This window comes from Ahaetulla prasina, chromosome 2 (assembly GCF_028640845.1).
Source record: "Ahaetulla prasina isolate Xishuangbanna chromosome 2, ASM2864084v1, whole genome shotgun sequence".
Taxonomy (NCBI): Eukaryota; Metazoa; Chordata; class Lepidosauria; order Squamata; family Colubridae; genus Ahaetulla; species Ahaetulla prasina.
In genome coordinates this window covers 16,666,614-16,693,412 of record NC_080540.1, presented here as the reverse complement: position 1 = coordinate 16,693,412, position 26,799 = coordinate 16,666,614, and the positions used below count along the sequence as shown (strand labels likewise).

Here is a 26,799-nt window from a genome sequence, read left to right as displayed (position 1 = left end):
AATGGTTGTAAGTCAAGGCCTACCTACCCTAGCACCCTAACATTATCCATTCCTCCATTCAAACCTGCTGCCCTCTCCTCCATTTTGTAACGCCCTCCCTTTGACCCATGTTTCAATGAGTAACTTATCCAAATTGGATATTCCTTTTTCCTCCAAATCTACGAAGCTTTCTAGTCCCCAATTTCCTCTACCCTCTCCAACTTTGCATCCCCCTCCTTCCAAAAATGTCTTTCACATGTCAAGCTAAAGGAGCATTTCTGCTAAATTAAGTCCACCAGATGCATTTAGAAAGCTCACAAGCCAACATAGGTGGTTTATTGTCCTGTTCTATTGTTAATCAACCAGCTGTTCTTTAAAGTCAGATACCTATGATTCAGGAAGAGTAAACAACCACAAAGTAGTCACCACGGATAACCTGGGTCTGCTTGAAATTGTCTAGTCTGCTTTCAAAATTATCTAAATTGGCAACTATCAGCAGGTCTGATGGCAGTGACTTTTACAATTTAACTCTGGGTGGTGACATGCTTCTGAATCCTTCTGGAATTCCTTTCTAAAGGATGATCCTGACCCTTTCCTAACAAAGGAATATCCATGTCATGTTCACACCTTTTTCCAGCTCTACAATATACTTCTTGAGATCTCAAAGCCAATGCAATATTCCAGGAGTGATCTTTCCATTCATTGTTACATTTAATTCTAAATTCCATTCTCAGTGATTCCAAGCATAGAATGTCCTCTTTTAAAGCAGCAAACTGTGAGTTAACATGTCATTCACCACGATCCCCAAATCATGGCCCTCTCAAGTCCCAATATTGGACATGCAAGCTGGATTTTTCATGCCGGTGCGCATCAATTTGCCTTTACATGTATTAAACCACATTTTCTTCTCTGAAGTCCATTCACTAGCTTGGAAAAATCCTTATGGGATTTTCTGTACTCTCATTTAGATTTTACTGTCCTGGATAGTGTCTAATAACATCAATAAACATGGTCTCCTTATCTTACTGTTCACCTGAACATATAGAAACTATTTAAAAAGCAATTGATCCATGAAGGACTATTTTAAATATCTCTCTCGTTTGAAAAGGGTTCATTTTCATTCTTCTGTTTTTCTAGACAGCATCTCCCTTTTATCTAATGGTTGTTGAATTTTGATTACAAACTTGATATGAGAGAAATGTCAAAAGCTTTTTGAAAACCCAGGTAGGCGGTCTACTAAATTACCCCATTTACATTTTTGCTGACAACCTAAAAAGAAAGTTAATGGGATAAAACTTTTGAGGGAGGCATGCTAGTTCCTTTTCAGCAAGATTCGTTCAGAATGTTAAAAATTATTTCCTCTTTTAATATTTTCAACATTTTATCCAGAATGGGCATAAAACTGGTTTTTAATTAATCAATTAGGCTTTTCATTTCATCTCTATCTCAGTTAATCTATCTCAGATTTCCTTCTTGTGAAAGCTAATTCAAGGATGTTCTACATCTTCAAAAATAAAGACAAGAATAAATATCTTATCTGGTTTCTCTATAATTTTTTTCTCTCCCTTTTTAGTCCACCTTCAAATTCTGTCATGACTTCCTGTTCACTTTCCTTTCCACAATATCCATAGTTTTTTTTTAATTGGCCTTTTTGAGTTGAATTGTTTTGTAACTTTTATGAAATGCTTGTGTATTTTTTGGCTATTTCAGTTTGGGTAATTAAAAAGTGTGGATTTTAATACTGTGGTAGCATATTTAGAGAACATTCAACTGATCGATACTAAGGAATTAATGAACACAGAGAGTTTCAAATATTGACGTGATCGAGACTTTAGATTGACCTCAGGTCAATCAACCATTCAGGGCCCAGTGAGTGAGTGAGTGAGTGAGTGAGTGAGTGCGTGAGTGAGTGAGTGAGTGAGTGAGTGAATGAATGAATGAACTGTATCTGCAGAAATACTGAATGGAGGAAACTGATCCGTATAACCAAACTGTATCTTTGCTGAGCAACATAGCATAAAACCATCCAATTTCCTTTGCTACTGCGACTAAAATTCAGGCGCTGCAATTTTTTCACCAGCCTGCTCTTCCCATGCTTAGAACATAGAATCATAGAACTGGGAGGGACCTGGGAGGTCCTTCTAGTCTAACCCCCTCCCTAGAGCAGGGGTCTCCAACCTTGGTCCCTTTAAGACTTGTGGACTTTAACTCCCAGAGTCCCTCAGCCAGCAAGTCTTAAAGGGACCAAGGTTGGAGACCCCTGCCCTAGAGCAAGAGAACCTATCCATTCTAGACAAATAGCTGTCCAGTCTCTTCTTAAAAGCTTCCAGTGATGGAGCATCCACAACTTCTGAAGGCAAAGCTGTTCCATTGCTTGATTGCTCTATCAGGAAATTTCTCTTTATTTCTAGCTTGCTTCTCTCCCTGGTTAGTTTCCAACCGTTGTTTCTTGTCTTGCCTTTCGGTGCTTTGGAAAATAGTTTGACCCTCTCATCTTTGTAGGAGCCCCTCAAATATTGGAACACCGCTATCCAAAGGTGGGTTTCAGCAGGTTCTGACCAGTTCTGGAGAACCGGTAGCGGAAATTGTGAGTAGTTCGGAGAACCGGTAGTAAAAATTCTGACTGGCCTCGCCTCCATCTATTCTCTGCCTCCCGAGTCCCAGCTGATGGGGAGGAAATGGGGATTTTGCAGTAACTTCCCCCTGGAGTGAGGAGGGAATGGAGATTTTACAGTATCCTTTCCCTGCCACGCCCACCAAGCCATGCCACACTCACCAAGCCACACCCACAGAACCAGTAGTAAAAAAAATTTGAAACCCACCACTGCTGCCTATCATGTCTCCCCTAGTCCTTCCTTTCACTAGACTAGACTAGACTAGACATACCCAACTCCTGCAACTGTTCTTCATATGTTTTAGCCTCCAGCCCTCTAATTATTTGTGTTGCTCTTCTGGGTACTCTTTCCAGCATCTCAACATCTTTTTATATATTGTGGTGACAAGAACAGGGTGCAGTATTCCAAAATGTGATCCTACTTGTGGCTGTTTTACAACCAGTCTATTTTGGAAAACCTCCAGTGATAAGAGCACCTACAACTCCGAGAGACAAGCTATTCCATCGATTACAGTAATTCATTTTATCACTCCCAAGTCAAAACCCTCCCACAAAAGGTATCCACTAAGGATGTGTTACATGCATCAGTCTGAGAAAATGGTGTGTTTTGCAGTAGTGACGAATATCTGTAGCTCGGGTGTAGGATGAGGGTGAAGGTTTGTTCTCCGAGGTTGTGGGTTGGTTTCTGAATGTTTCGTTACCGGGATAGGTAACAATCTTCAGCGGACATACCCACACCTGAAGCCAGGGGTGGGCTGCTGGGGGTTTGCAAGGGTCTGGGAGAACCTCTAGTTAAGATTCTGTGCAGTTCGGAGAACCCATAAATCCTACTCTTGGCTGGCCCCGCCCACCCCGCCCCTCCTCCCCACACGGCCCTTTTGGATGTAGGTAAGTGCAGGGCATGCGCAGAGGTGAAAAATGGGCCTACCGGAAGTTTGGGAAGGCTCCAGAGGGCCTCCGGAGCCCGGGGAAGCTGTTTTTGCTCTCCCAGAGGCTCGAGCAAAGCCTCCAGAGCCTGGGGAGGGCAACCACCCCACACACCATGGTGCAGGAGGCTGACTAGGTCACACCCACCATGGCCACACCCACCCAGCAACAGGCAGAGAACCCCTTGGTAAAATTTTTGAAGCCCACCCCTGCCTGAAGCCCTTATAAACAGAGGAATACTGACACTGACTCCGCTGAAGATGTTACCCAACCTGGTAATAAAACGTTCTGAAACCAACCCACAAGCTCTGAGAATGAATCTTCACCCTCAACATATTATGTATTTCTGCCTTTCTTTGGAGTTAATCTTACCATAGAGGAAAAAATTCCAATGAGCAGATCCTTTGAAATAGCACTTTTTTGGGTGATATTCTGGAGCACCCCAATTCTGAATGGTACTCTTTTCATTTCAAACATTAAACAAAACCCTTTAAAATTTTTTACTCCTTGGGAAAGAGGCAGGCTGACATTTGCCTAGAACCCTCAGCAAAGTGCCATTATTAATAATTATTGGCAACAATTAATGAAACGTAGCCTCCCAAAGGAAGAATTCGTTCAGGTCCTGGAGACAGGATAGCCATTCATCCGTCCTAGAAACTCACCTCCTGCAAATTCTCGTTACTGTCAGCCTCTTGAAGCCAACGCTGAAGAAGGGGCTTCAGCTTACACATGTTCTTGAAGCTGAGTTGCAAAGCTTCAAAGCGGCAGATGGTGGTTTGACTAAACATCTTCCCTTCATAAGTAAGAAAAAACAAAAAGAAAAAAGCAACCAGATCGATATTTACAGTACAAGAGGAATCTAGTACAGGGGTCTCCAACTTTAAGACTTGTGAACTTCAGCTCCCAGAATTCCTCAGCCAGCAAAGCTGATCTAGTAGATCAGATGTTGATCCTATAAATATCAGAACTCAAATCTCATTGACTTCAAGGGCCTTTTTGTAAAGCGTTCAAGCTTTGTGGTAACTAAAGAAAAATAGGGAATATTCAATATTTTTGGCAACTACTTTGCTCATAATTCAAGTGGAAGAATTTTTGAAAGCTGTCAAAGGCAACTTCTTGCCCAGTGTTTTTCATACTTTTTAGATTCAAATGCATAATTGTTTTCAGTAGAAAACCAAAAAAATTAGACTATCTACTTCATATTAAAAAAGAGAGAGAGAAAGAGAGAGGGAAAGGAAGGAAGAAAGGAAGGAAAGAAAAGAGAGAAAAAGAGGGGGGAAGAAAGAAAAGAAAGGAAGGAAGGGAGAGAAAGAGAGAGAGAGAGAGAGAGAGAAGGAGAGGAAGGAAGGGAAAGAGAGGTGGGGGATAGAGAAAGAGAGAGAGAGAGAGGAAAGAAAGAAAGAAAGAAAGAAAGAAAGAAAGAAAGAAAGAAAGAAAGAAAGAAAGAAAGAAAGAAAGAAAGAAAGAAAGAAAGAAATTGATTGATGATTGATTGATTTCAGGTCATAGAAAAATTCATACAACATGAGTAGTCAGTGAGAAATGCCTCTGAAAGTGCTACAAGATTTTATTGATCAGAGTAGTCAACACACTTAAAAATGTTGTTGTTAGCTGCGAAGTCGTGTCCAACCTATCACGACCCCATGGACAACATTCCTCCAGGCCTTCCTGTCCTCTACCATCCCCTGGAGATCATTTAAGCTCAGTGCTTCAGTGACTCCATCCAGCCACCTTGTTCTCTGTCACCCCCTTCTTCTTTTGCCCTCAATCTTTCCCAGCATTAGGCTCTTCTCCAGGGAGTCCTTCCTTCTCGTTAGGTGGCCAAAGTATTTGAATTTCATCTTCAGGATCTGGCCTTCTAAAGAGCAGTCAGGGTTGATCTCCTCTAGGACTGACTGATTTGATCACCTTGATGTCTGAAGGACTCCCAGGAGTCTTCTCCAGCACCATAATTCAAAGGCCTCAATTCTTTGGTGCTCAGCCTTCCTTATGGTACACTTAAAAATATTTCCCTGTAAATTAGGTGCCTGTTACACCTTTTAATATAAAAGCTATTAAAAGGAGCATCCCTTGTTAGATAATAATGCCTTTAAAGGAGAGATGTTTCTCACTTTGGAACTATTGTTTGGACTAATGGGTCAAACTTATCAACAGATCAAGATTAATTCCAATTCAATGCAACACTCCAACTCTTTTGTTCTACAAGCTCTATCATTCTGAGCTAGGACTACTCAAGTGCCAGCAGAAAGACTCTTAACCTTAGTTGAGACAAAAAAAATTTCTCATACTAGTTTAAAAAAAAACATACTAAAACATTTCATTTGTAGAAAGGGAAGAGGGGAGGAAGAAAGGGAGAGGAAATAAGAGTAGGAGAGAAGGTTAGATAGGGAGGAAGAAAGGAGGAGGGGGAGAAAGGAAGGGGAAGTAGAGAAGGAGCAGGAGAGGAGGGAAGAAAGAAAGTAGGAAGGAGAAAGAGAAGAAAGATTGCTGTAAAACAAACAAGAGGAAATGGAAGAAAGGCAACATGTTTGAATATATCAGGACAAAAACTAAATTATCTAAAAAATAATCAAAGAGAATATATATCAGTAAAAATGGAGAAATTAGAACCTGAGGAAGAAAGAAAATGTGGTTTATACAAACAAACGTAGAAATATTAAGATATGATTAAAAATATGGAAAAAGAACATTTTGGCAGAAATTGTAACTAAGTAAAATGTATTTGGATATGTTAAGTTGTATAAGATATGATAATACCAATACTCTGTTCATAAAATAGGGGTGTGAGGGGGGAAAAAAATCAATAAAAATTGATTAAAAAAATTCATTTGTTTGATATTTTACATGCCTAAAACTCGACAGCTTATACCTACCATAGAGCAAACCCAGGGCCAGTCCTACGTCTGCCTGAGTGAAGCCCAGGGTGATCCTTTTGTGTTTGAGTTCCTTAGCAAATTGTTCCAGCTCTTCTGTAGTGGTTGTTTCCTAGGGGGAAGGGAAAAAAGCAAAGAAAAAGAAGCACTTTGATTGACAGGTGTCCATTTCAAGACAACAACAAGGCCTCCTTGAGGCACACTCATTTTTCAGAAAAGAAGTTACAACTTTTGGCTAAATGTCTATGGAGATTCTCAGTCATCCAAGTCATGGTTGCCCCAAAAGTGTGTGGGAAGGGGGTTTCCTCGCAACAGGCAACTGGACTTTCTTGGTGTTTCCTTTGAAAATATTTCGCTTCTCATCCAAGAAGCTTCTTCCGTTCAGTTCCGTTCTGAAGAACTGAATAAGCTTCTTGGTTGAGAAGCAAAACATTTTCAAAGGGGGAAAAACAAACAAACCCCAAGGAAGAGTCCAATTGGGTTTTTTTGGGGGGGAAAGAAACACTTTGGGACAACTACTCCCTCATTTGGAATTGAACTGAGCAATTTATTTTAAACTTTTTGCTCCTATCACCTCATCTGGAATATATATTTATTTATTTTTAAAATTGTAAAAAAAAAATGGTGTTCGAAAGCACATAAAAAATGCAAGTAGAAAAAATAGGGACCACCTTTGGTGGGAAGGTAACAGCATTCTGTGCGCCTTTGGCATTGAGTCATGCCGGCCACATGACCATGGAGACGTCTTCAGACAGCGCTGGCTCTTCGGCTTTGAAACGGAGATGAGCAGCGCCCCCTAGAGTCGGCAACGACTAGCATGTATGTGTGAGGGGAACCTTTACCTTTATATAGAAGCTCACTGAGTAATTTTGAACCAGTCACTATTTCTTACCTACATCAATCAGCTGTTGTTCCAGGGGGAAACCTGGAGGAAGAGGGGATGGACATCTAAAAAAATTGTTTATATTTTTTAATATAAACTCCTAGTTTATATTTATAAACTAGTTCTATTCTAGGCTCCCAGAAGCACAAAGCTGAAGCCTGAAGATGACGAATGAGACTTCGTCGAAACGTCGCCAAGACACTTCTAATTTTACGCAGGAGAAAACCCGAATAACCAAAGACCTACATATAAACACCCGTGAAAACCTCAGAAAACAAATATTATATAAATGTATATAGATGTGTGTATACACACACACACACACACACACACACACCCCACACACAATTATATCATATAGGTACATATACAGTCTCACTTTTATACTAATCAGGATAAGATTACCAAACTCAAGACTTGAGGGCAGTGGTTTTAATTCTCATAATCTGTTTTAAGAGCCAACGTTGAAAGAGAATTGAAAAGATTCCATGCCAGACTATGGGCAGTTTGTAAATCAGAAGGATCCAATGGATTCCTTTTAAATCACTAGAAATCAATCACATCAACAGATCTCAGTGCTTCTTCATACCTGGACCTCTCCCCGCTGGAGTGATTTATTAAAACTTCTTGCTACAAGGCAGAGTTCAAGCTCAGCCTATCACTTTCTAATCTATTTCTTTCTCACTCTTTGGAGCAGTCATAGTAGATAATCTCCAGCAGACAATTCCAATTTCCAGCAGACAATCTTCACACGTTTATGATAAGAAAAGGAATCCAACCAACAGGCTTGGCTTTCTTTGTGTTGCTTCTAAAAATAGTAACAGGCCAGATCTTTTCTAGCCTGGAGCCTACTTAATTGCCCATCAGAGCTAATCCTATCTTCTCCAGAAGAAATCCGCCAGGGTTTGTGTCCCCCTCAAGCTTACATTCTTCTTAACTATCAAGTATAGACTCCAAGGGATAGTTAACAAGACTGTAGAAAGAACAATTGCAACCAGCCATAGAAGCCTTCCATAGAAGACTTGTATATTGTGTGGGTCAGAAGAAGAAGAAGTGAGAAAACATCTGCAGAGCCCCTCACATCCTGGACATAAAAGTGTTCCAATTTCTTCCCTTGGGAACGTTGCTATAGGGCATTGCAGGCCAAAACAATGCCATCTCTTCTGCTGATTGTCTAATTATCACAATGCTGTCTAAATTCTATCTAGATTAACCCATGAAGTATGGCTGTGGCATTATTATTTATCCTTCTGATTATCTTCGGGCTCCAGCTACCAGCCCTGGACGACATCCTTGCATCTCGCTGTTTGAGGAAGTTGCATAACATTCTCAGAGACTCTTCCCATCCTGCTTATAATCTTTTTGGACTGTTGCCTTCTGGCAGAAGATGCAGAACAATTAAAACTCGGACAGCATGTTTTCTGAATAGGTTTTTTTTATCCCAGAGCTATAATTGCACTGGGATATGACAATGAATTAATCAGTGAACTGTTGAGACAGCATTACTTGGTCTGTTGAGTGGATGCTTGGGTGGTTTTAGGGGTGGGGAATTTTTGGTGGGTGGGAGTGTGTCTGGGGATTGTCATGTTAGTTGGGTCTGGTCTCTGGGTGTTATGTGAATTTGTTGTGTGGGTATACTGTGTATATACATACAATGACAATAAACTTAAACTTAAAATTTTTACTTTCCCTTTTATTGGCATTAAAAATAAGTATTGAGTGCTTCTGTACAAATTTCTTGTGTATCTAATTACACTTGGCCAAATAAAGAATCCAATCCAACCCAATCTTGTTTCTGCCACAAATAGCATTATGGCTAGCATACACCCTTGATTCTTCAACCAATCAGAATAGAGCTGGAAGGGACCTTGGAGGTCTTCAAATCCAACCCCTGGGCTCAATCAGGAGATCCTATACCAGGGGTCTCCAACCTTGGCAAATTTAAGACTTGGGGACTTCAACTCCCAGAATTCTGGAAGTTGAAGTCTACAAGTCTTAACAGTTGCCAAGGTTGGAGACCCCTGTCCTATACTATTTCAGACAAGTGGCTGTCCAATCTCTTCTTAAAAACCTCCCAATAATGGAGCACCTACAACTTCTGAAGGCAAATTGTGCTCACTGTTGGGACGTTTCTCCTTAATTCCAGGTTGCTTCTCTCCTTGATTAGTTTCCATCCCTTCTAGTTGCTTTAGAAAATAAGTTAGACCTCCCCTCTTTTTTGTGGCAGCCCCTCAAATGCTGGAAGATTGCTATCATGTCACCCCTAGTCCTTCTTTTCCCTAAACTAGCCAATACTCAGTTCCTATAACCATTCTCCATAAGTTTTAGTTTCTGGGCCTTTAGTCATCCTAGTTGCTCTTTTTGGCAACTTCTTTGCCAAGAATTAGAGAATCTTCTCTAATTCTGCACAGTCTGGGGACAGTGAAGGGGGTATGGCTCCTCCTAAGATCTATTCTGCTCCAATTTATCTCTTGCAGCAATTAACTTATATTCTCCAGTAGGCTGTTCTCCAGAACTCATCGTGACCTGAGATGAGCTGGAGATTGTGAAAGTCGAAATCTCAAAACTTGGAGGATTCAAAATTTGGAAAGCTGAGCAAGATCGTTATTCCTGGAAGCTTATTACTCCTTAGAAATGGACACCATACGTTGTGCAGGGGTGAAGAACAAGCCAAGGTCTGAGCCCAGATTCCTTCCGTAGACTGGAGGCCAACCACAAGGTCTACCTTGCCCGAGGGCAAGAGGATGAACTCTTTCAAGGCACCAACAAGAGTGCTTTGAAATGACTTTAGTGGCTCTCCAAAATCCTCAGCCAGACATTACTGGGAAGGGGGGGGGATGGTGTTGGAAGGCCCTGGGGAATGTCATTTCCAGTGAGGCGGGGTTGGAGAAGGAGGGGTCTTGACTGAAAGCCCCAAAGGCAGGATGGAGCAGACAGGATAAAGCATCCGCAAGGGTTGTAGGGCAGACATCAGATCCACAAGAGGTGCATTGTTTGTATGTTGCCCCCTCCCAAAAAAAAACACCCGGTCAGGGAAAGCCATAGCAGATCCTCCTGATGTGGCAAACTTAATACACAGGCTGAGCTTGTGTTGTGCTTAACCGTATAGTTTTCACTGTAATGTGAAAACTAGATACTGTATATAAACCTTGGTTTATAGCTTAAGTGAACCAAGATGCTATTGTTTGTTCAATGAACTATGATCTTCTGGTGCAGGTCTACCTTCATTCATGGAAGCTCACTCTGCAAATTTGATCCTAACTCAACCTAACCTCTTCCTTCTCTCTCTCCCTCTCCCTCACACTATCTCTCAGTCCCCCCTCCCTCCCTCCCTCCCTCCCCCTTCCCTTTCTCTCCCCCTCACTCCCTCTCCACCCCTCTCTCTCCCACTCTTCCTCTCCCTCCTTCCATAACATAAGAGCACTTGTCTTTTGAATTTACATTTACATTTTGAAAATCTGCATTGATCTTATCTTCATTATTGCCTGTGGGGTTGTTGATTGGGTGACCAAACCTTATCTCTAAGCATACTCTGGATATTTTAATATTTAGAAACACAGAAAACTGAGAGCAGAAAAAAGATCTAGCGGTCCACTGAATCTGGTTTTTGTTTTGTTTTTTTATTTTAATATTTTATTTTTTAATTCCCTTAATACAGGTAGTCCTCGACTAACAGCAGTTGGTTTAGTGAATGGCACTGAAAAATGTGACTTTAGACCAGAGGTGGGTTTCAGCAGGTTCTGACCAGTTCTGGAGAACCAGTAGCAGAAATTCTGACTAGAAATTCTAACCCATCTATTCTCTGCCTCCTGAGTCTCAGCTAATCGGGAGGAAATGGGGATTTTGCAGTAAGCTTCCCCTGGATTGGGGTGGGAATGGAGATTTTGCAGTATCCTTCCCCTGGATTGGGGTGGGAATGGAGATTTTGCAGTATCCTTCCCCTGGATTGGGGTGGGAATGGAGATTTTACAGTATCCTTCCCATGCCACACGCACCAAGCCATGTCCACAGAACCGGTAGTAAAAAAATTTATGACTATGTTTCATACTTACAACCATTGTGGCATCCCCATAGTCACATGATCAAAATTTAGATATTTGGCAATTGGCTCATATTATGACGGTTGCAGTGTCCCGGGGTCAGGTGAGCCCCTTTTGTGACCTTCTGACAAGCCAAATCAATGGGGAAGCCGGATTCACTTAACAACTGTGTTACTAACTTAACAACTGCAGTGATTCACTTTAACAACTGTGGCAAGAAAGGTCACAAAATGGGGCAAAATTCACTTAACAACTGTCTCACTTAGCAAGAGAAATTTTGGGCCCCTCTGTGAACATAATTGTGGTTGTTAAGTTAGTAACAAGGTTGTTAAGCGAATCCAGCTTCCTCATTGATTTGGCTAGTTAGAAGGTCGCAAAAGTGGATCACATGACCCCGGGACACTGCAACCGTCATAAATATAAATCAGTTGCCAAGCATCTGAATTTTAATGTGTCCATGGGGATGCTGCAACAGTCGTAAGTGTGAAAAACGGTCATTAAGTCACTTTTTCCCGTGCCGTTGTAACTTTGAACGGTCACTAAATGAACTTGTTGTGACTCCAGCCCCCGAACCTGACCCCATGCCCAAAAGTGACTCCGAGAGTGAGGGGGAAGGGCCGGTAAGGCTTACCTCAGGAGTACCGATTCCTTTGGCCCGGCTCCAGGAGCCAGAACCAGACCAGTCGGAGGACGTAATGAGGCCATCATCCCCTGATTCCTCCCTTCTCCAGGCTATAACTTCAGACCCAGCTGATAATAATAATATTAATCAAGCTTGGATCGACCCGCGCTTCAGAAGATTAGAGAGGCGGCGTCATCAAAGGGAAGGGTGGGGCAGGAGCCCCCCCTACAGGATATATAAGGAGCTTTGGGACTGCTCTCATTCCACGGGAAGCAAAAATTAGCTGAACTGTTTCAAAGAGAGCTGAAAGTCTTACTCTCTGAGTCATTTGTTTGAACTTTGGCAGGCAGCTGTGATTTCTCTGCCAGGACTGATAAGAGCCATGAATCCACTGGCTAAAGGCCAGCTCATTGCTCCGAAGTGGGGAAGGAGACAGAACAGAACTGTTGTAAGTCGAGGACTACTTATACAGTCTTCAAATATTTCAATATTTTTTTAGTTTCCTCCCTTCCCTTCCCCATTCGTCATTTGTCCTCTAGGCTAAACCCACCAACTGTCCTTCATCCTTTCTTCACAGATCATAATTTCCACGCTGGTGATTCTGTCTCATTATAAATTGTCTCCTTCCATTTAATGATCTGGAGCCAGACCAAGACCCAGAATTCTGGGTAAGGTTTGATTAATGCACAATAAAATGGAATTTTTTAATTTTTTTTAAAAACGGTAGTATTCTTAACACAACCTTTTTGAAGTTGGATGACACACTGCTGATCGACAGTTAGCTTAATGTTAATCAACAGTCCCAATATTTTTCCTACAAGGTAAAGTACTCCTTATCCCAACCCTATGTATTTGACCATTTTTTGGTACAGCAAATACAGCATTTCAAATTTATTTCTGCTAAACTTCACTTCTTAGTTCAGTTGTTTATTCTGCCAAAATAGAATAGAATAGAATTTTTATTGGCCAAGTGTGATTGGCACACAAGGAATTTGTCTTGGTGCATATGCTCTCAGTGTACATAAAAGAAAAGATACCTTCAGCAAGGTTCAACACTTACAACACTTAATGATAATCATAGGGTACAAATTTAACACTTAATGATAGTCATAAGCTACAAATAAGCAATCAGGAAACAATATCAGTATAAATCATAAGGATACAAGCAACAAAGTTAGTCATAAGTGGAAGGAGAAGGGTGATGGGAACGATGAGAAGATTAATAGTAGTGCAGATTTAGTAAATAGTTTGACAGTGTTGAGAGAATTATTTGTTTAGCAAAGTGATAGCGTTTGGGGAAAAAACTGTTCTTGTGTCTAGTTGTTCTGGTGTGTAGTGCTCTATAGCGGTAGAGGGTAGAGAGTTTTGAGGGTAGGAGTTGAAACAGTTTATGTCCAGGATGTGAGGGGTCTGTAAATATTTTCACAGGTCTGGTTCTATAGAACCGGTAGTAAAATCGGCGAGAGGCTCCACCCACCCACCACATCATTATGGGTTATCTGCGCATGCGCAGAAGTGCACGCGGGTGCATGCAAGCGAAGCGAACCATTGCGAGCCGATAATAAATGTAAGTAGAACCTACCCCTGCTTCTAACTCAGCCTTCTCCAACACATTTTGAATTACTAGTCTCACCACCCCAGCCATAACTTCAAAGACTGAAAAGAAACTACAGTACTCTTAAGACATCTAAATATCCAGATTAAGGAACAATCAATTAAATAATGGATAGAAATGCTGCACGCAGCATTTCACGCAGAGAAACTCATGTTTCTCAGTCAAAATATTGCTCAGTTCGGATGTACCACCCAATGGGATTCATTGGTTGCCTCAGCCTTCCATCCTTCCAAGGTCAAGAAAATGAGGACCCAGATTTTGGGGGGAAATTTGCTGACTCTGTAAACCACTTAGAGATGGCTGTAAAAGCACTGTGAAGCAATATGTAAGTCTAAGGGCTATTGCTATTATTCCATCATCATATATCACCTAAGTTTTATTAGGTGATAATAAAGGATCCAGATTGTTGGGGGCAATATGCTGACTCTGAAAATCACTTTGAGAGGGCTCTGAAGTTGTATATAAATTTAAATACTACTTCTATTGCTATTCATCCCTGTTAATTCTAATTTTGTTGATCCTTGTTAATTCAAATTCTCTTTTTATTTTTAAAATGTTTTTGCAGTTTTGATTTTATTGTAAGCAGCCTAAAGGCTCTTGGATAGTGAGATGGGCAGCATATAAATTTAATAAAACATCATCACCATCAGAGGTTCATCTATCCAATTGGCTCACCATACGGGGAAATAGGGAGAGAATATTCTATTTGTCACGTGTTTATTTCTTTTTTTAAGAAGTACACCTTTCTATCCCCCAAATGAGAAATAAACTCCTAGGTTATCTACTGTAATCTGGGTTTTATTTTTATTGTTTACATAGATGAGTAAGCAATAACTCTTCAATATTTATAAACTTTCAAATAGTGTTTGCACAACAATGGGAAAACGATGAAGTCCTGACAATGACGGTGTAATTAAAAATATGTATCTTAGAATGTGCTGAGATGGATAGATTGACACTTAAGATAAAAGAAAAAGAAGAAACGGAATACTTTTTAACATGGGATTTATTTACCAATAGTTAACTAATAGGAAGAGAGGTTAGAAACTGAACAGAATAAAAAAAGAGAACAAAAATGTGTATTGAAAATTTTGTAAGATAGAGAAACTAACTGTAGTATTATTTTGCGATTAGTATCGATATGTGTATTAAGATTAACTAGTATGATTATGGTTATTGTTGTATTCTTATTTAAAATTAATGGTGCCCAGACAACACCCTGCTCAAATAGACATGGAATTTTTTAAAGTTTATAAAAGAAAAATGTATCAATAAAATATTTATAAACTTTCACTTTAATTTCTTCAATACCCGACTTTGATCGATAGCTCTTGGATTCAAGCAAAATTTTAGTGGATTTGAGAAGACTGGTTTTCCTGTCTGGTTCTGCAGCAAACAATAATCTGATTACAGAAAGAGATTCAGGAAGATTGATTTTTCTCCCTCCGGTTATTATAACGTTAGCCAAGGGGCTTAAAAATTAACTTGATCAGCTCCTGCTCAGAAATTCAAGATGAATTTCTTGGCTGAGTGGTAGAGCTTGAGTTGAGAATGGAGAAAGGGGAGACATTTAAGTTGCTTCTTTTCTCTGGAAACTTGACTCTTTTTTTAAAGAAATGCTGCACAATTGCTTTCTCTCTGGCTTTGGGAGCAGGATCACAATGTTTCATTAATTAATGTTCCCCAAAGAATGAGAAACTTCAAAGTACTCTGATCCCGGGGCCAAGGGCTGATCTGGTCCCTCACTCTGTATCTCACAGTAGGCAGTCAATATACATTCCAAAAACACACAAACATGAATAGGGGGTTGATACCCCTCCTACACTGCGGCTCCCCAGCAGCAGCTGGTATTTCAGAATAGCAAACTGCCCGGAAAGACCGACAGCTGTCGAATTTTCCTGCCTTTCTCGGATTTGTCCAATCCTCTCCTTTAAAAAAATAAATAATTCCACACCGATGGCCATCACCACCCAATGGCCATGAATTTCATACCAGGAATAGCATAAAGAAAAATTACTCTGTTCACTGAATCACTGATTATTTCATTTCAATGGGTGACACAGAATTCTAACACTGAGAGGAATAAAACCTTTCCATTTTCTATATCATGCATTGATTTTATATTAAGTTACTGTGTTTTCTCTGGCTTAAAAAAAAACAACTTCAATTGTTGTAGCCTTTTCATACAGAAAAATCTTTCTAATTGCCTCATTCAATGGCATCTTTTTTTTTTTTTGCATTCTTTCTAGCTCCATAATAATCTTTGGGGAGTTTTATTGTAAGCTTGTAACTTATTGTAAGTCACTCTGGGTAGTGGAATGAGCAGCATATACATTTAATATATCTGATTGCTTATTTGTACCTTATGACTATTATTAAGTGTTGTAGCTTATGATTCTTGAAGAATGTATCAGTGGTGGGTTTCAAAAAATTTTTTTACTATTGGTTCTGTGGGTGTGGCTTGGTGGGTGTGGCTTTGTGGGCATGGCAGGGAAGGATATTGTAAAATTTCCATTCCCACCCCACTCCAGAGGAAGGTTACTGCAAAAATCCCCATTTCCTCCTGGAACTTGGGAGGCAGTGGGGCAAGTCAGAATTTTTACTATCGGTTCTCTGAACTACTCAAAATTTCCACTACCGGTTCTCCAGAACTGGTCAGAACCTGCTGAAACCCACCTCTGGAATTTATCTTTTCTTTTATGTACACCAAGAACATATGCGTCAAGACAAATTCCTTGTGTGTCCAATCACAGTTGGCCAATATTCTATTCTATTCTGTTCTATTCTATTCTAACCATTGAGATACTGAGAACAGTATCACCATGTGACGACAATGCTAAACAGGTAGTCCTCGACTTACAACAGTCCATTTAGTAACCGTTCAAAGTTACATGGAAAAAAAGTGACTTATGACCAGGTTTTATACTTGCAATCATTGTGGCACCCCCATGGTCATGTGATCAAAATTCAGATATTTGGCATCTGACTCATATTTATGACTGCTGGTTGGAGTGTCTCCAGTCACAAGATCCCCTTTTGTGACCTTCTAACAAGCCAAGTCAATGAGGAAATCAGGTTCACTTAACAACCGGGTTACTAACTTAACAACCGCAGCGATTCACTTAACCAACGGTGGCAAGAAAAGTTGTAAAAAACGGGGCAAAAACTCACTTAACAAGTTTCAACATAAATTTTGCAACATAAATTTTGGTGGGCTCAGTTGAGTCATAGGTTGAGGACTACCTATACTGCATTGCTGGTTTGTCGCAAAGGAGGCATGGATTTCGCACCTTGTTATGCAATATAGACGTCACAAACTATGAACAAATCGCAATCATGTCAAAACTTCCCTTAATTCCTCCCCCCACCCACCCAACAGCCAGGGGGGCACCAAGTTGGGGACCGGGTGATGGGATCCTGTCTATTAGCACTAGAAGTTTTTTGTTATAGCTGATATGCAGGAGAACAGGATAAAAGCTAAAATATTATCAGTCTGCTTGGGGGAGGGTGTGGAACCCCACCCCTTGCTGCAGTCTCTGAATTTTAGAAACAAATCACAGAACTGTGACTCATTTTACAATGTGGTTTTATACCCACTATACAGCCTAAAAGTACCAAGTACTTTTGTACTTGGCTACCTAAAAAGTAGCCAAGTACCAATATACCAAAACATTAGTTTTCACATTCACAGGATGCCAAAATGTGGTTTTTGACATACCAGGTTAGGCTAACTCGAACAACTGGAGATTGATACAGTATATGGTTTATTTACTGATCAATTGAATGAATCCCACTAAGAAGTGAGCAAAACAGCTGGGATGCACACAAAAGGAAGCAACTAATCAAGAAATACAAGTCAACGGACCATTTTTCCTAGAAGGAAAAGTTCAAGCTTTTTAGTTTTAAAAGGTAGTTAAAGAGTTTTAGACAGAGGTTTGTCTTCCGAGCTTGCTGCTTGGCTCCTGGATGTTTCATTACCAAACTAGGTAACATCTTCAGTGGGATTTGGGGTCAAGTGTCTTGTTCATTTATATAGGTCCTGGGTGGTTGGTTGGTCTTGTGATTCAACCGGTTACAAGATCAACCAGCTATCCAGAACCCAGGAGTGGGTTCCACTTACCTTCACTACTTGTTTGGAACTGTGAATATGCATGTACGCACACACGCTTCTGCGCATTTGCAGAGTGTCCGTGATGACATTCTGGTGGGTGGGCAGAGCCTCCCACTGCTGCCACTACTGGTTTGCTTGCATGCACCCTCGCTTCTGCGTATGCTTAGAGCACCCGATGACGTCCAGGCGGGTGGGCGGAGCCTCTCTCTGCCGCCACTACGGGTTCACCTGAACTGGGGCGAACTGATAGAAACCCACCACTGCCAGAACCTATATAAATGAGGGGTCTTTGGTGCTCTCTGAGCTTGATTGTTTTCTTGCAGACATTTCATTACCCAAACTAGGTAAAATCTAGTTTGGGAAATGAAACATCTGCCAAGAAAAGAACCAAGCTCAGAGAGCACCAAGGACTCCTCATGTGAACCCTCAGCTACAAATATTCTCCTTTATATGGTACCTGTGTAAACAAGCAAGACACTTCATCCAAAACTAAACATCTGGGAGTCAAGTTGCAAATCACCTCTGCCTAAAACAACAACCTGAGCTATGAACATTCTCCAAAATTTCTAATGGTAGTTAGTCTTCAGTTCCATTGGAAACCTAGAGTTCTGCACAATAGGGGTGAGAAGAGAAAAAACTTTCTCTAAATTCTCCAGGAATTTATATGAAAAATATTTTCCGTTACATCTTCGGAAGTTTATAAGCTCTGCCGATCAAGTCCGACTTCTTGACCTTATAACCCAGGGGTCTCCAACCTTGGTAACTTTAAGACTTGTGGACTTCAATTCCCAGCTTTGCTGGCTGAGGAACTCTGGGAGTTGAAGTCCAGGAGTTTTAAAGTTGCCAAGGTTGGAGACCCCTGCTATAATCTATTTTATTAGTTGACAACTTCTAAAAGCAGCTGTTTGGGATTATGTGACTTTAAACAAATTGGGTGGGGCAATGATTTTATGGACCTTCATTAACATGTTTATATGCTTGCGTCCCATTAAAAAAATCTCAAAGCTGTTTGTAACATTGAACACATCCTGGCACTAATTAATCACCCTTAATCCTCCCAATTCCATTAGGGCAGTGAATACTAGTTCTTGAATGGGGAAAAAAGGGGAAGCTGTTGGCTTTACATCCTTCCCAGCAACTAAGTAATGCAAAGGATAGTTGAGCTGATGGAGTAATCTGACACAGCTTTGCTATGTAATTATTTTTAAAAGAAAGAGGGCTATTTAGAGCTTTAATCTCCAAAGGTTCAAGGGTATAAAGAAACAGCTCAGACTCAAGTTTTTTTTAGGAGGAAACTAAAGCCACCTTTTCTCAACTTGATCTTCCATAATCTCAACACACATAATTTCTGCCTGCTTCCAATTTGTGACACCTTCAAGTGATCATGCACAATAGCCTCCACTTTCATGAACTACAGTCTGTTTCCAATATCTAAAATATGATGCTGGATCATTTGTTTTTTCAATTTCATTTCCCCCCCACACCAAATTCCACAACATCCATTTCCCCATTATATATGTTTCTAATATATATATACTGAACAGGTGGGTGTGGGATTGAAAAAATAATGAAATACATAAAGTATAGATAAAGTATAGCCTATCCTAAAAAGCATCTCATAGCGTTATCACTTCCAAACACAGATACCATGGTCAGCTTGGTTAGCATTCAACTCAGTTAAGAGATTTGTGATTTAGCAAGTTAGGTATAACAACTAAAACTGGCAACTAAGTTTCAGCGTTTTGGACAAAACCTAAACTGGCTAATTAAGAAACCAGGTTACCAGTTTTGTGAAGACCGTGCTGAGCTACAAACTAATAATGCAGTCTCGGTTCACACAATATGTAATAAGCTAAGACAGAGTTAGCTAGTTTGCGATTCAGTCTTGCAAACCCAACCACACATTTATCTTTCAATACGATCTTAGAGAGTCTCATTCAAACATGACAAAAAAAGCATCCAAAAGCTTTCCCATCAGAGAAAAACATTGCTTTCTTTTTTCTTTATGGTTACAATCATGAAATGGAGGCAGGACATGGTACTATTTTCCAAGTGCTTGATGCTGAGCTGGGATCTAAAACCCTAGTTCCAAATCTTGCAGGGACTTAAAGGATCCCACCTTTAACAAAGTTTTTAACCCGCTCGGAAATCTCATCTGTAGTATTTATCAAGGAGTCCCAACAGAGATCACTTCATGTCCATGGAGATTCCCAGTCATCCAGGTCATGGTTGTCCCAAACGTGGTTTTTTCAACAGGCAACTGGAGTTTGTTTGTTTTTCCTTTGAAAACATTTCGCTTTTCATCCAAGAAGCTTTTCTGGATGAGAAGCGAAACGCTTTCAAAGAAAAAAACCCCAAGAAAATCCAATTGCCTCTTGGAAAACCCACCTTTGGGACAACCATGACCTGGATGACTAGGAATCTCCATGGACATGAAGTCCCGAAACACTTCATACAATTCCTCAATCCTTCATTTGTTCCCCACATTTGCCTAACAGACTCCAATACCTCAAGCAGATACAAATGCTAAAACCCTTAGCTTAAACTCTTTCGCTAAAATGCTCTGCTAAAACAGATACCCAACAGCTGTACCCAAAACAGATCAAACCCAGGATTGTCATGTGAATGCAAAAAAAGGAGACTCTTCCTCTGGATTGCAACACCACAGCTGAATGCAATGAAAAAGAAGATAGAAAAAAGAACCGCTAGGAATGCCTTCCCATCCCGAGTAGGAAACAGCAGTTTTAAAAGCAACCTTTAGCATCCTGTAAGAAAAATGAGCAACTCTTATTAAAAAAAAAAAAACCTGGCAAGGACACAATTATTCTTTCTTTCCTGATTGCTTATTTGTACCCTATGACTCTCATTAAGTGTTGTACCTTATGATTCATCTTTTCTTTTATGCACACTGAGAGCATATGCACCAAGACAAATTCCTTGTGTGTCCAATCCCATTTGGCCAATAAAAGAATTCTATTCTATTGGCCATGTCTGATTGGATACACACACAAGGAATTTGTCTCAGGTATATGGCCTATCATAGATCAGTTACAATAATTAATCATGAAATCCGACATGATAAATCATAGACACCAACAGGAGAAGGTAGTAGGAAAGATGAGAGGATGAGAAGGATAACATCAATGCAACCCTACTATACTATGGTCTTCAATTGTGTACTTGCCAGGTTTTTTTTTAAGAGTCACTCATTTCTTAATCTTATTTAACTCTACTTTGAGAAGCGCTTTGCAAAGCGCTTATTGGTTCTGCAACCCAACAAGTCAGACACAGACTTCAGAGGATAATTAAAACTGCAGAAAAATTACTATCAACCTGCCTTCCATTGAGGACCTGTATACTGCACAAGTCCAAAAGAGGGCTGTGAAAATATTTACAAGAACAGTTCCTTCCCCAACCCCATCACTCTGCTAAACAATTAATTCCCTCAACACTTTCAAACTATTCACTAAATCTGCACTATTAATCTTCTCATGGTTCCCATCACCCATCTCCTTCCACTTATGACTGTATGACTGCAACTTTGTTGCTTGTATCCTTAAGATTTATATTGATAGTTTCCTGATTGCTTATTTGTAGCCTATGATTATCATGAAGTGTTGTATCACTAAGTGTTAAATTTGTACCCTGTGACTCTCATTAAGTGTTGTAAGTGTTGTACCTTGATGAAGGTATCTTTTCTTTCATGTACTCCGAGAGCGTATGCACCAAGACAAATTCCTTGTGTGTCCAATCACACTTGGCCAATAAAAAAAATCTATTCTATTCTATGCAGCCCTACTATACTATGGTCTTCAATGGTGTCCTTGCCAGGTTTTTTTTTAAAAGAGTCGCTCATTTCTTAATCTTATATAAACTCTACTTGGAGAAGCCCTTTGCAAAATCCCAGGTTGGCCCCAATCGTCCCGTTCCCTCCACCACCTCCATTCCTACCTCTTCTCCGCTGCCCTCTTCATCTTTCGCTTCCTCCGAGGCCATCTGCTCGCTGGGGGTAGGACTACCATCGCTCCGGGGACTGGTCTCCCTGCTGGTCACCTCTTCGGGCTGGCTGGCGGGGCTGCTGGAAGGCTCGGAATCCCGACTGGGCGAAGCGGCCTCCTTGTTGTTGTTATTGTTGCTGCTGCTGCTGCAAGAAGCCGGGCGAGCCGGGGCCGGGGCCGAGGTCGGCACCGAAGGGACCAGACACCCGCCGGCCCAGGGATGCCCTCCGTAATAGGGGCCCGCTTGGTCGAAGTCGCGCTCGACTTTGATCTCGGCCTTGGAAGCCTGACAGGTTTCTCCGGGCTGAGCGAGGGCATAAGGGCTTACCGTGAACCCGGGAGGGGGTCCCCAGCCATCCCCCGGAGGAGCAAAGGGGTACCAGGTACGAGGCACTTCACCCCCGCCGGGATAAGGCTCCCCGATCCCTCCCTGGGGGCCGTAGTCGGGCTTGAAGCCAAAGGCCTGGCCGGCCGTCGCCCCGCTGAAGGCGTCGGCCAAGAAGCCGGGCGGGGTGGTCTCGTGCTGGGGAACCGCCGGGAGGTTGCCGAGATGCAGGCTCTGCACCGGGAAAGGGTAGGAGGGGCGACCCAGTTCTCGTCGCAAATGCCCCGCCATGGGTGACCGGTTAGAAAAGAGGCTCTGGCCTGGCTCGGAAAGTTAGCCAAAGTTGCCCCGGAAAGAAACGGGGGAGGCCGAAAAAAAATAAAGACGGGGTTGCGTTGAGCAAGGAGGAGACGGAGCAAGCGGCGAGGCGTTAAAAAGCATCCAAGGTCTCCTTCCTTAGACGGCTCAGCTTTTCTTCTTGGGTGGGGGGGGTGGAAGGAAGCAATGGGGAGACCCCGACCCAATGCCTGGGAAGAAAGAGCAGGGAGCAAAGAGGCGACGGGGCCGCCGCTGTCCCCCCCACCGCAGCTGAGAAAACTTCGAGGGAAAGTCCCAAGACGGGACCCCCGTCTTGCAGGAGAAGTCAAGTCCAAGGGGAGAGGGGCTGAGCGCCTCTGTCCTTAGCCCAAGTGGGGAGAGCCAGAGCCGGGCCGACGTCCAACAAACTTCCCCAAAGGCCAGCAACAGCAGCAGCGGCAGCAGGGAGGGATCCCCACCGCCCCGCAGAGTGAAGATTGCTTTCGTCCCCTCCGGGCGCACCCGACAGCTGGAAGGGTTGAAGCCAACCTGGAAGGGGACCCGCCCTCCTGCTTAAAGTGGCCCTGACCACACCTCTCTTCCAGGTATTGGCCAAAAGACAAGAAAGGCCCCGGGCCTTCCCACCTTTGGGGTCCGGCCCTGCCTGCAAGAATGCCTCCCCCAGTGGCCTCTTCAAAGCCCAGTCAAGGGTGGGATCCAGGGAGAACCCCCCCCCCTCACCCACTGCCATCCTTGCGCAAGAGATCTCCGGCTGCCCTAGGGGAAAAACCTAGGCTGGAGAGGAGGGGGGCGGCAGCCCCAAGGATGGCTTCAAAGCCAAGGGAGAAACTAGGGAGGGGAGGCAAAGGGGCCACTGAGGGCTTCAATCCCAGGGGAAGAAGGTGGGGGTGATCCCGCTCTTGGGGTCCCCCAAGAGAGGAAGGGGTGCTGAGTGTTGGGTCAAGGATAACAAGGAAAATGACTTTGCTTTGGAGCTGTGAGCTTCCAGACATGTCTGTGGGATGCCACCTTTCACAGTTGTTGTGCAGCACCGCAAAAGCTGGCCTCCTTCTTTCCAGCCACTAAGGGTACATAAATGCATAAATGAGGCCTTTCCAATTTTCCCCAAAGAGGGGAAGGGGCTGCATCTTTTGCCCTGCCTGTTAACGTTGCAGTGCAAAAAAAAAAGATCCTTAAGAGGGAGGAGAAGGTAGGGCAGGACAACCTTAAGCCATAGCGTTGAAAGCGGTAAGAAACAAGGACTAGTTTTATTGATTTATTTTACAGAACTTCCAGTCTGTGGCCATCTGTATCATATCTAAGCAGCTCACAACAAGGAATAAAAACATCTCCTCCCCTCTACGAATGTACTTTTATTTATGTCTGCATTTTCCCACTGAGACCAAGGTAATGTAGTAGAGTGTATTTTAGCTTCTCCAAAATATCACCGTTGTGGATATTTAGATCTGGTTTGCCTTTGTTGTTGTTAGTTGCGAAGTTGTGTCCGACCCATCATGACCCCATGGACAATGTTCCTCTAAGCCTTCCTGTCCTCTACCATCCTCTGGAGTCCATTTAAACTCACGCCTACTGCTGCAGTGATTCCATCCAGCCACCTCGTTCTCTGTCGTCCCCTTCTTCTTTTGCCCTCAATCTTTCCCAGCATTAGGCTCTTCTCCAACGAGTCCTTCTTTCTCATTAGGTGGCCAAAGTATTTGAGTTTCATCTTCAGGATCTGGTCTTCTAAAGAGCCGTCAGGGTTGATCTCCTCTAGGACTGACTTGCTTATTCGCCTTGCCATGTTAATTGTTAATTGCAGAGATTGGGGTTCCCTGATATATATATATGATATATATTATATTATATATATATATATATATATATATATATATATATATATATATATATATATATATATATATATATATATATATATATATATCCCTGATATATATATATATAATATAATGTTATAAAGAGGGGATATATATATATATATATATATATATCCCCTCTTTATAACATTGTTAATTTACTTATAGGTAAAGGAGTCCCTGCTAGTAGAGTAATAGCTGCAGACCTTAGGGCGCGGTGCTCATCTGTTTCATTTACTTATAGCCCAATCCAAAAATATTCAAAATTAAAAGCTATTTAGGTCAATGGAACTAGAAAGTGTTAGAAAAAACCCTCACTAATATCTGTATTTAGGAGTGGGACATTTCAGCTGCAATCTTATGCAGATCTGCGGTTTTTTTGCAATGCAATTCACTGGTGTGTAACCTCACCTATTTACAAAGTAATTCTAAAGTTGGAGTTTAGCATAAGTCTAAGTTGTTTATTCAAAAGTAAGCACAACAGCCTTCTATGGAGCTTTACCATCCATGCAACTTTAATAAGGTCACAGCCTTAAAATTAAGTTGTATATATATATTTTCCCCTCAGATATAAGCCCTGCTGAGTTCCATCATTCTTACTCCCAAGTGAAAACGATTAAAACTGCAGCTTTGTTGTTTGGGAGCCTACTGCTTTGCATTCCAAAATGTTTGTATCACAGAATAAATCCCAAAGTGGCTAATAATAAATATGGTGCTAGCTTATAAAATTATGAAAGTATGCTAGGAAAAAAAATGCTACAGAGACTTTTTCTTCAACTTTTAAATGGAAAGTTCATAAACTTCAATCAGTAGATCTCGTCTGTATAAAATTCCAGTTGCCATCACAAAGTTCGATCCTATGTGTGGTTATTGGATTCACCACTTTCAATAGGATTTGTGGAATCTCCACAATCCATCACCTTTTAATCTATCACGTTTATAGAATAGAATAGAATAGAATAGAATAGAATAGAATAGAATAGAATAGAATAGAATATCTATTCTAAACTTCCACTTCGGTTTTTCTGTTCTTGCAACTCGGAGCAGCTGTGACCAGTTTCACGAGACACTCCACTGGTTTAATAATCTTACTTTCCTGGAAGTAAATGACTGAATTCAAATGGGTTTACTTTAGACCAGGGGTGTCCAAACTTGGTCCCTTTAAGACTTGTGGACTTCAACTCCCAGAGTTCCTCAGCCAGCTTTGCTGGCTGAGGGACTCTGGGAGTTGAAGTCCACAAGTCTTAAAGGGACCAAGTTTGGACACCCCTGCTTTAGACTAAGCAGATATTGCATTATTTGTATCCTTGGGACGTGTTGGATGGCAACAACTATAATGATGATAATGTTACTGAGATTGAGAATTGCAACCTGCTTTCGGAATGTGATATTGGAGAATGCTTTTGAGGGATTTCTTTGGAAATTAGACCGGGAATTCTAGTATGACAGACAGAAAAATGGTCTCTCAGCCTAGTTTCCCACTTTATACATAATCTAATAAATATTGCCTCATATCATTTTAAACTATTCTTTCCTTCACAGGCAGTCAAACCACAGAGTAAGAGAGAACTTTCTTTTTTTCTTTTTTTATGATTATATAAACATACAAATATAACATATAAATATTTCCTATTTCTAAAAAGCATTTCTTAGTGGTTTTCTTTCGCTTTTATATCTTTCCTCCCATATCACATTTCTAATTGCATTTGTTGCAAAGGAACTCAAGAAACTTCCTCTTTCTCATTCTTGTCTCTTTTTTTCCTGCCCTTTTGTTTTTTTCTATTTTCTTTATTCTGCCTTGGTGTTATTTTTTCTCTTTTAAAACTTTTAATAAAATTAATACTCTGCGTAGCATCAGGAAGGGCATCTGTCCAGTAACTGCTCAGTTTCATCCAGTCGCCCCGACTCTATACCAAATTAAGGGATTACAGCGTAGTAAATTGGAGTTTTATGTACGGGGTGGGGAGAAAGGAGGATCTTTAAGACACCAAATTGATTCCGTGACATATCAATAAATATATTAACTTGTAGAGAAGTGAAGAAATACTTAATCTGCATTTACGGAAACCTCGTTTTATCTTCTCTTTCCAGGCATCTTTGAGGAGTGTATAATGTGATTTGCTTTCACATTTTCCCATACAATAGCTCCTGAGGTAAATGAGGTTGAGGAAGAACAAACGTTAAACTCAAAGGTAAAGCAGAATAGTTTTTTCCCCCTGTCTGCTTTATACATTAGACTTTTTTTTTTAGGAATGGTTTTTAATATCCTTTAAAAAAAAGGTTTTAAATTTTATATTCTTTCATATCCTGTAAACCATTTGAGTGATGTGTATGTACTTCAAAGGAGAAATGTGGGGGGGGGAGACATACTTTTTATGTAAATAAATAGAAAAGAAGCTTAGGGAAGCTTTCAGTTTCATCCAACTTTACAGGTGAAACCAAAGAGTTATTTATTTTCCTCTTTTTATATCCCACTGTGCCTTGGAGAAGATCAGAGGAAAACCATTGTGTGAAGTGAGATAGGCTGAGAAAGGATTAACCTAAATTTCAGCACTCTAGGTAACTATTCCAATGGTGTCTTATTCATAATAAAATTCAATTTCATGGATTTTTATATTGCCTTCCATACATAACATATATG

At 41.2% G+C, this 26,799-nt stretch overlaps 1 protein-coding gene across 1 annotated transcript in view; it reads right to left on the bottom strand.

Annotated features, from left to right (window-relative positions):
- Positions 1-22,278, bottom strand: part of LOC131191172 (POU domain, class 5, transcription factor 3-like) — a 28,127-nt gene extending 5,849 nt beyond the window's left edge. Inside the window, exons 1-4 of the mRNA XM_058169024.1 lie at positions 21,853-22,278; positions 21,604-21,780; positions 6,394-6,505; positions 4,183-4,313 (exon numbers count right to left, since the gene is read on the bottom strand). Coding sequence (XP_058025007.1) covers positions 4,183-4,313; positions 6,394-6,505; positions 21,604-21,780; positions 21,853-22,278 — 846 coding nt within the window. The remainder of the gene's footprint in view (positions 1-4,182; positions 4,314-6,393; positions 6,506-21,603; positions 21,781-21,852) is intronic.
- Between the last annotated feature and the right edge of the window lie 4,521 nt (positions 22,279-26,799).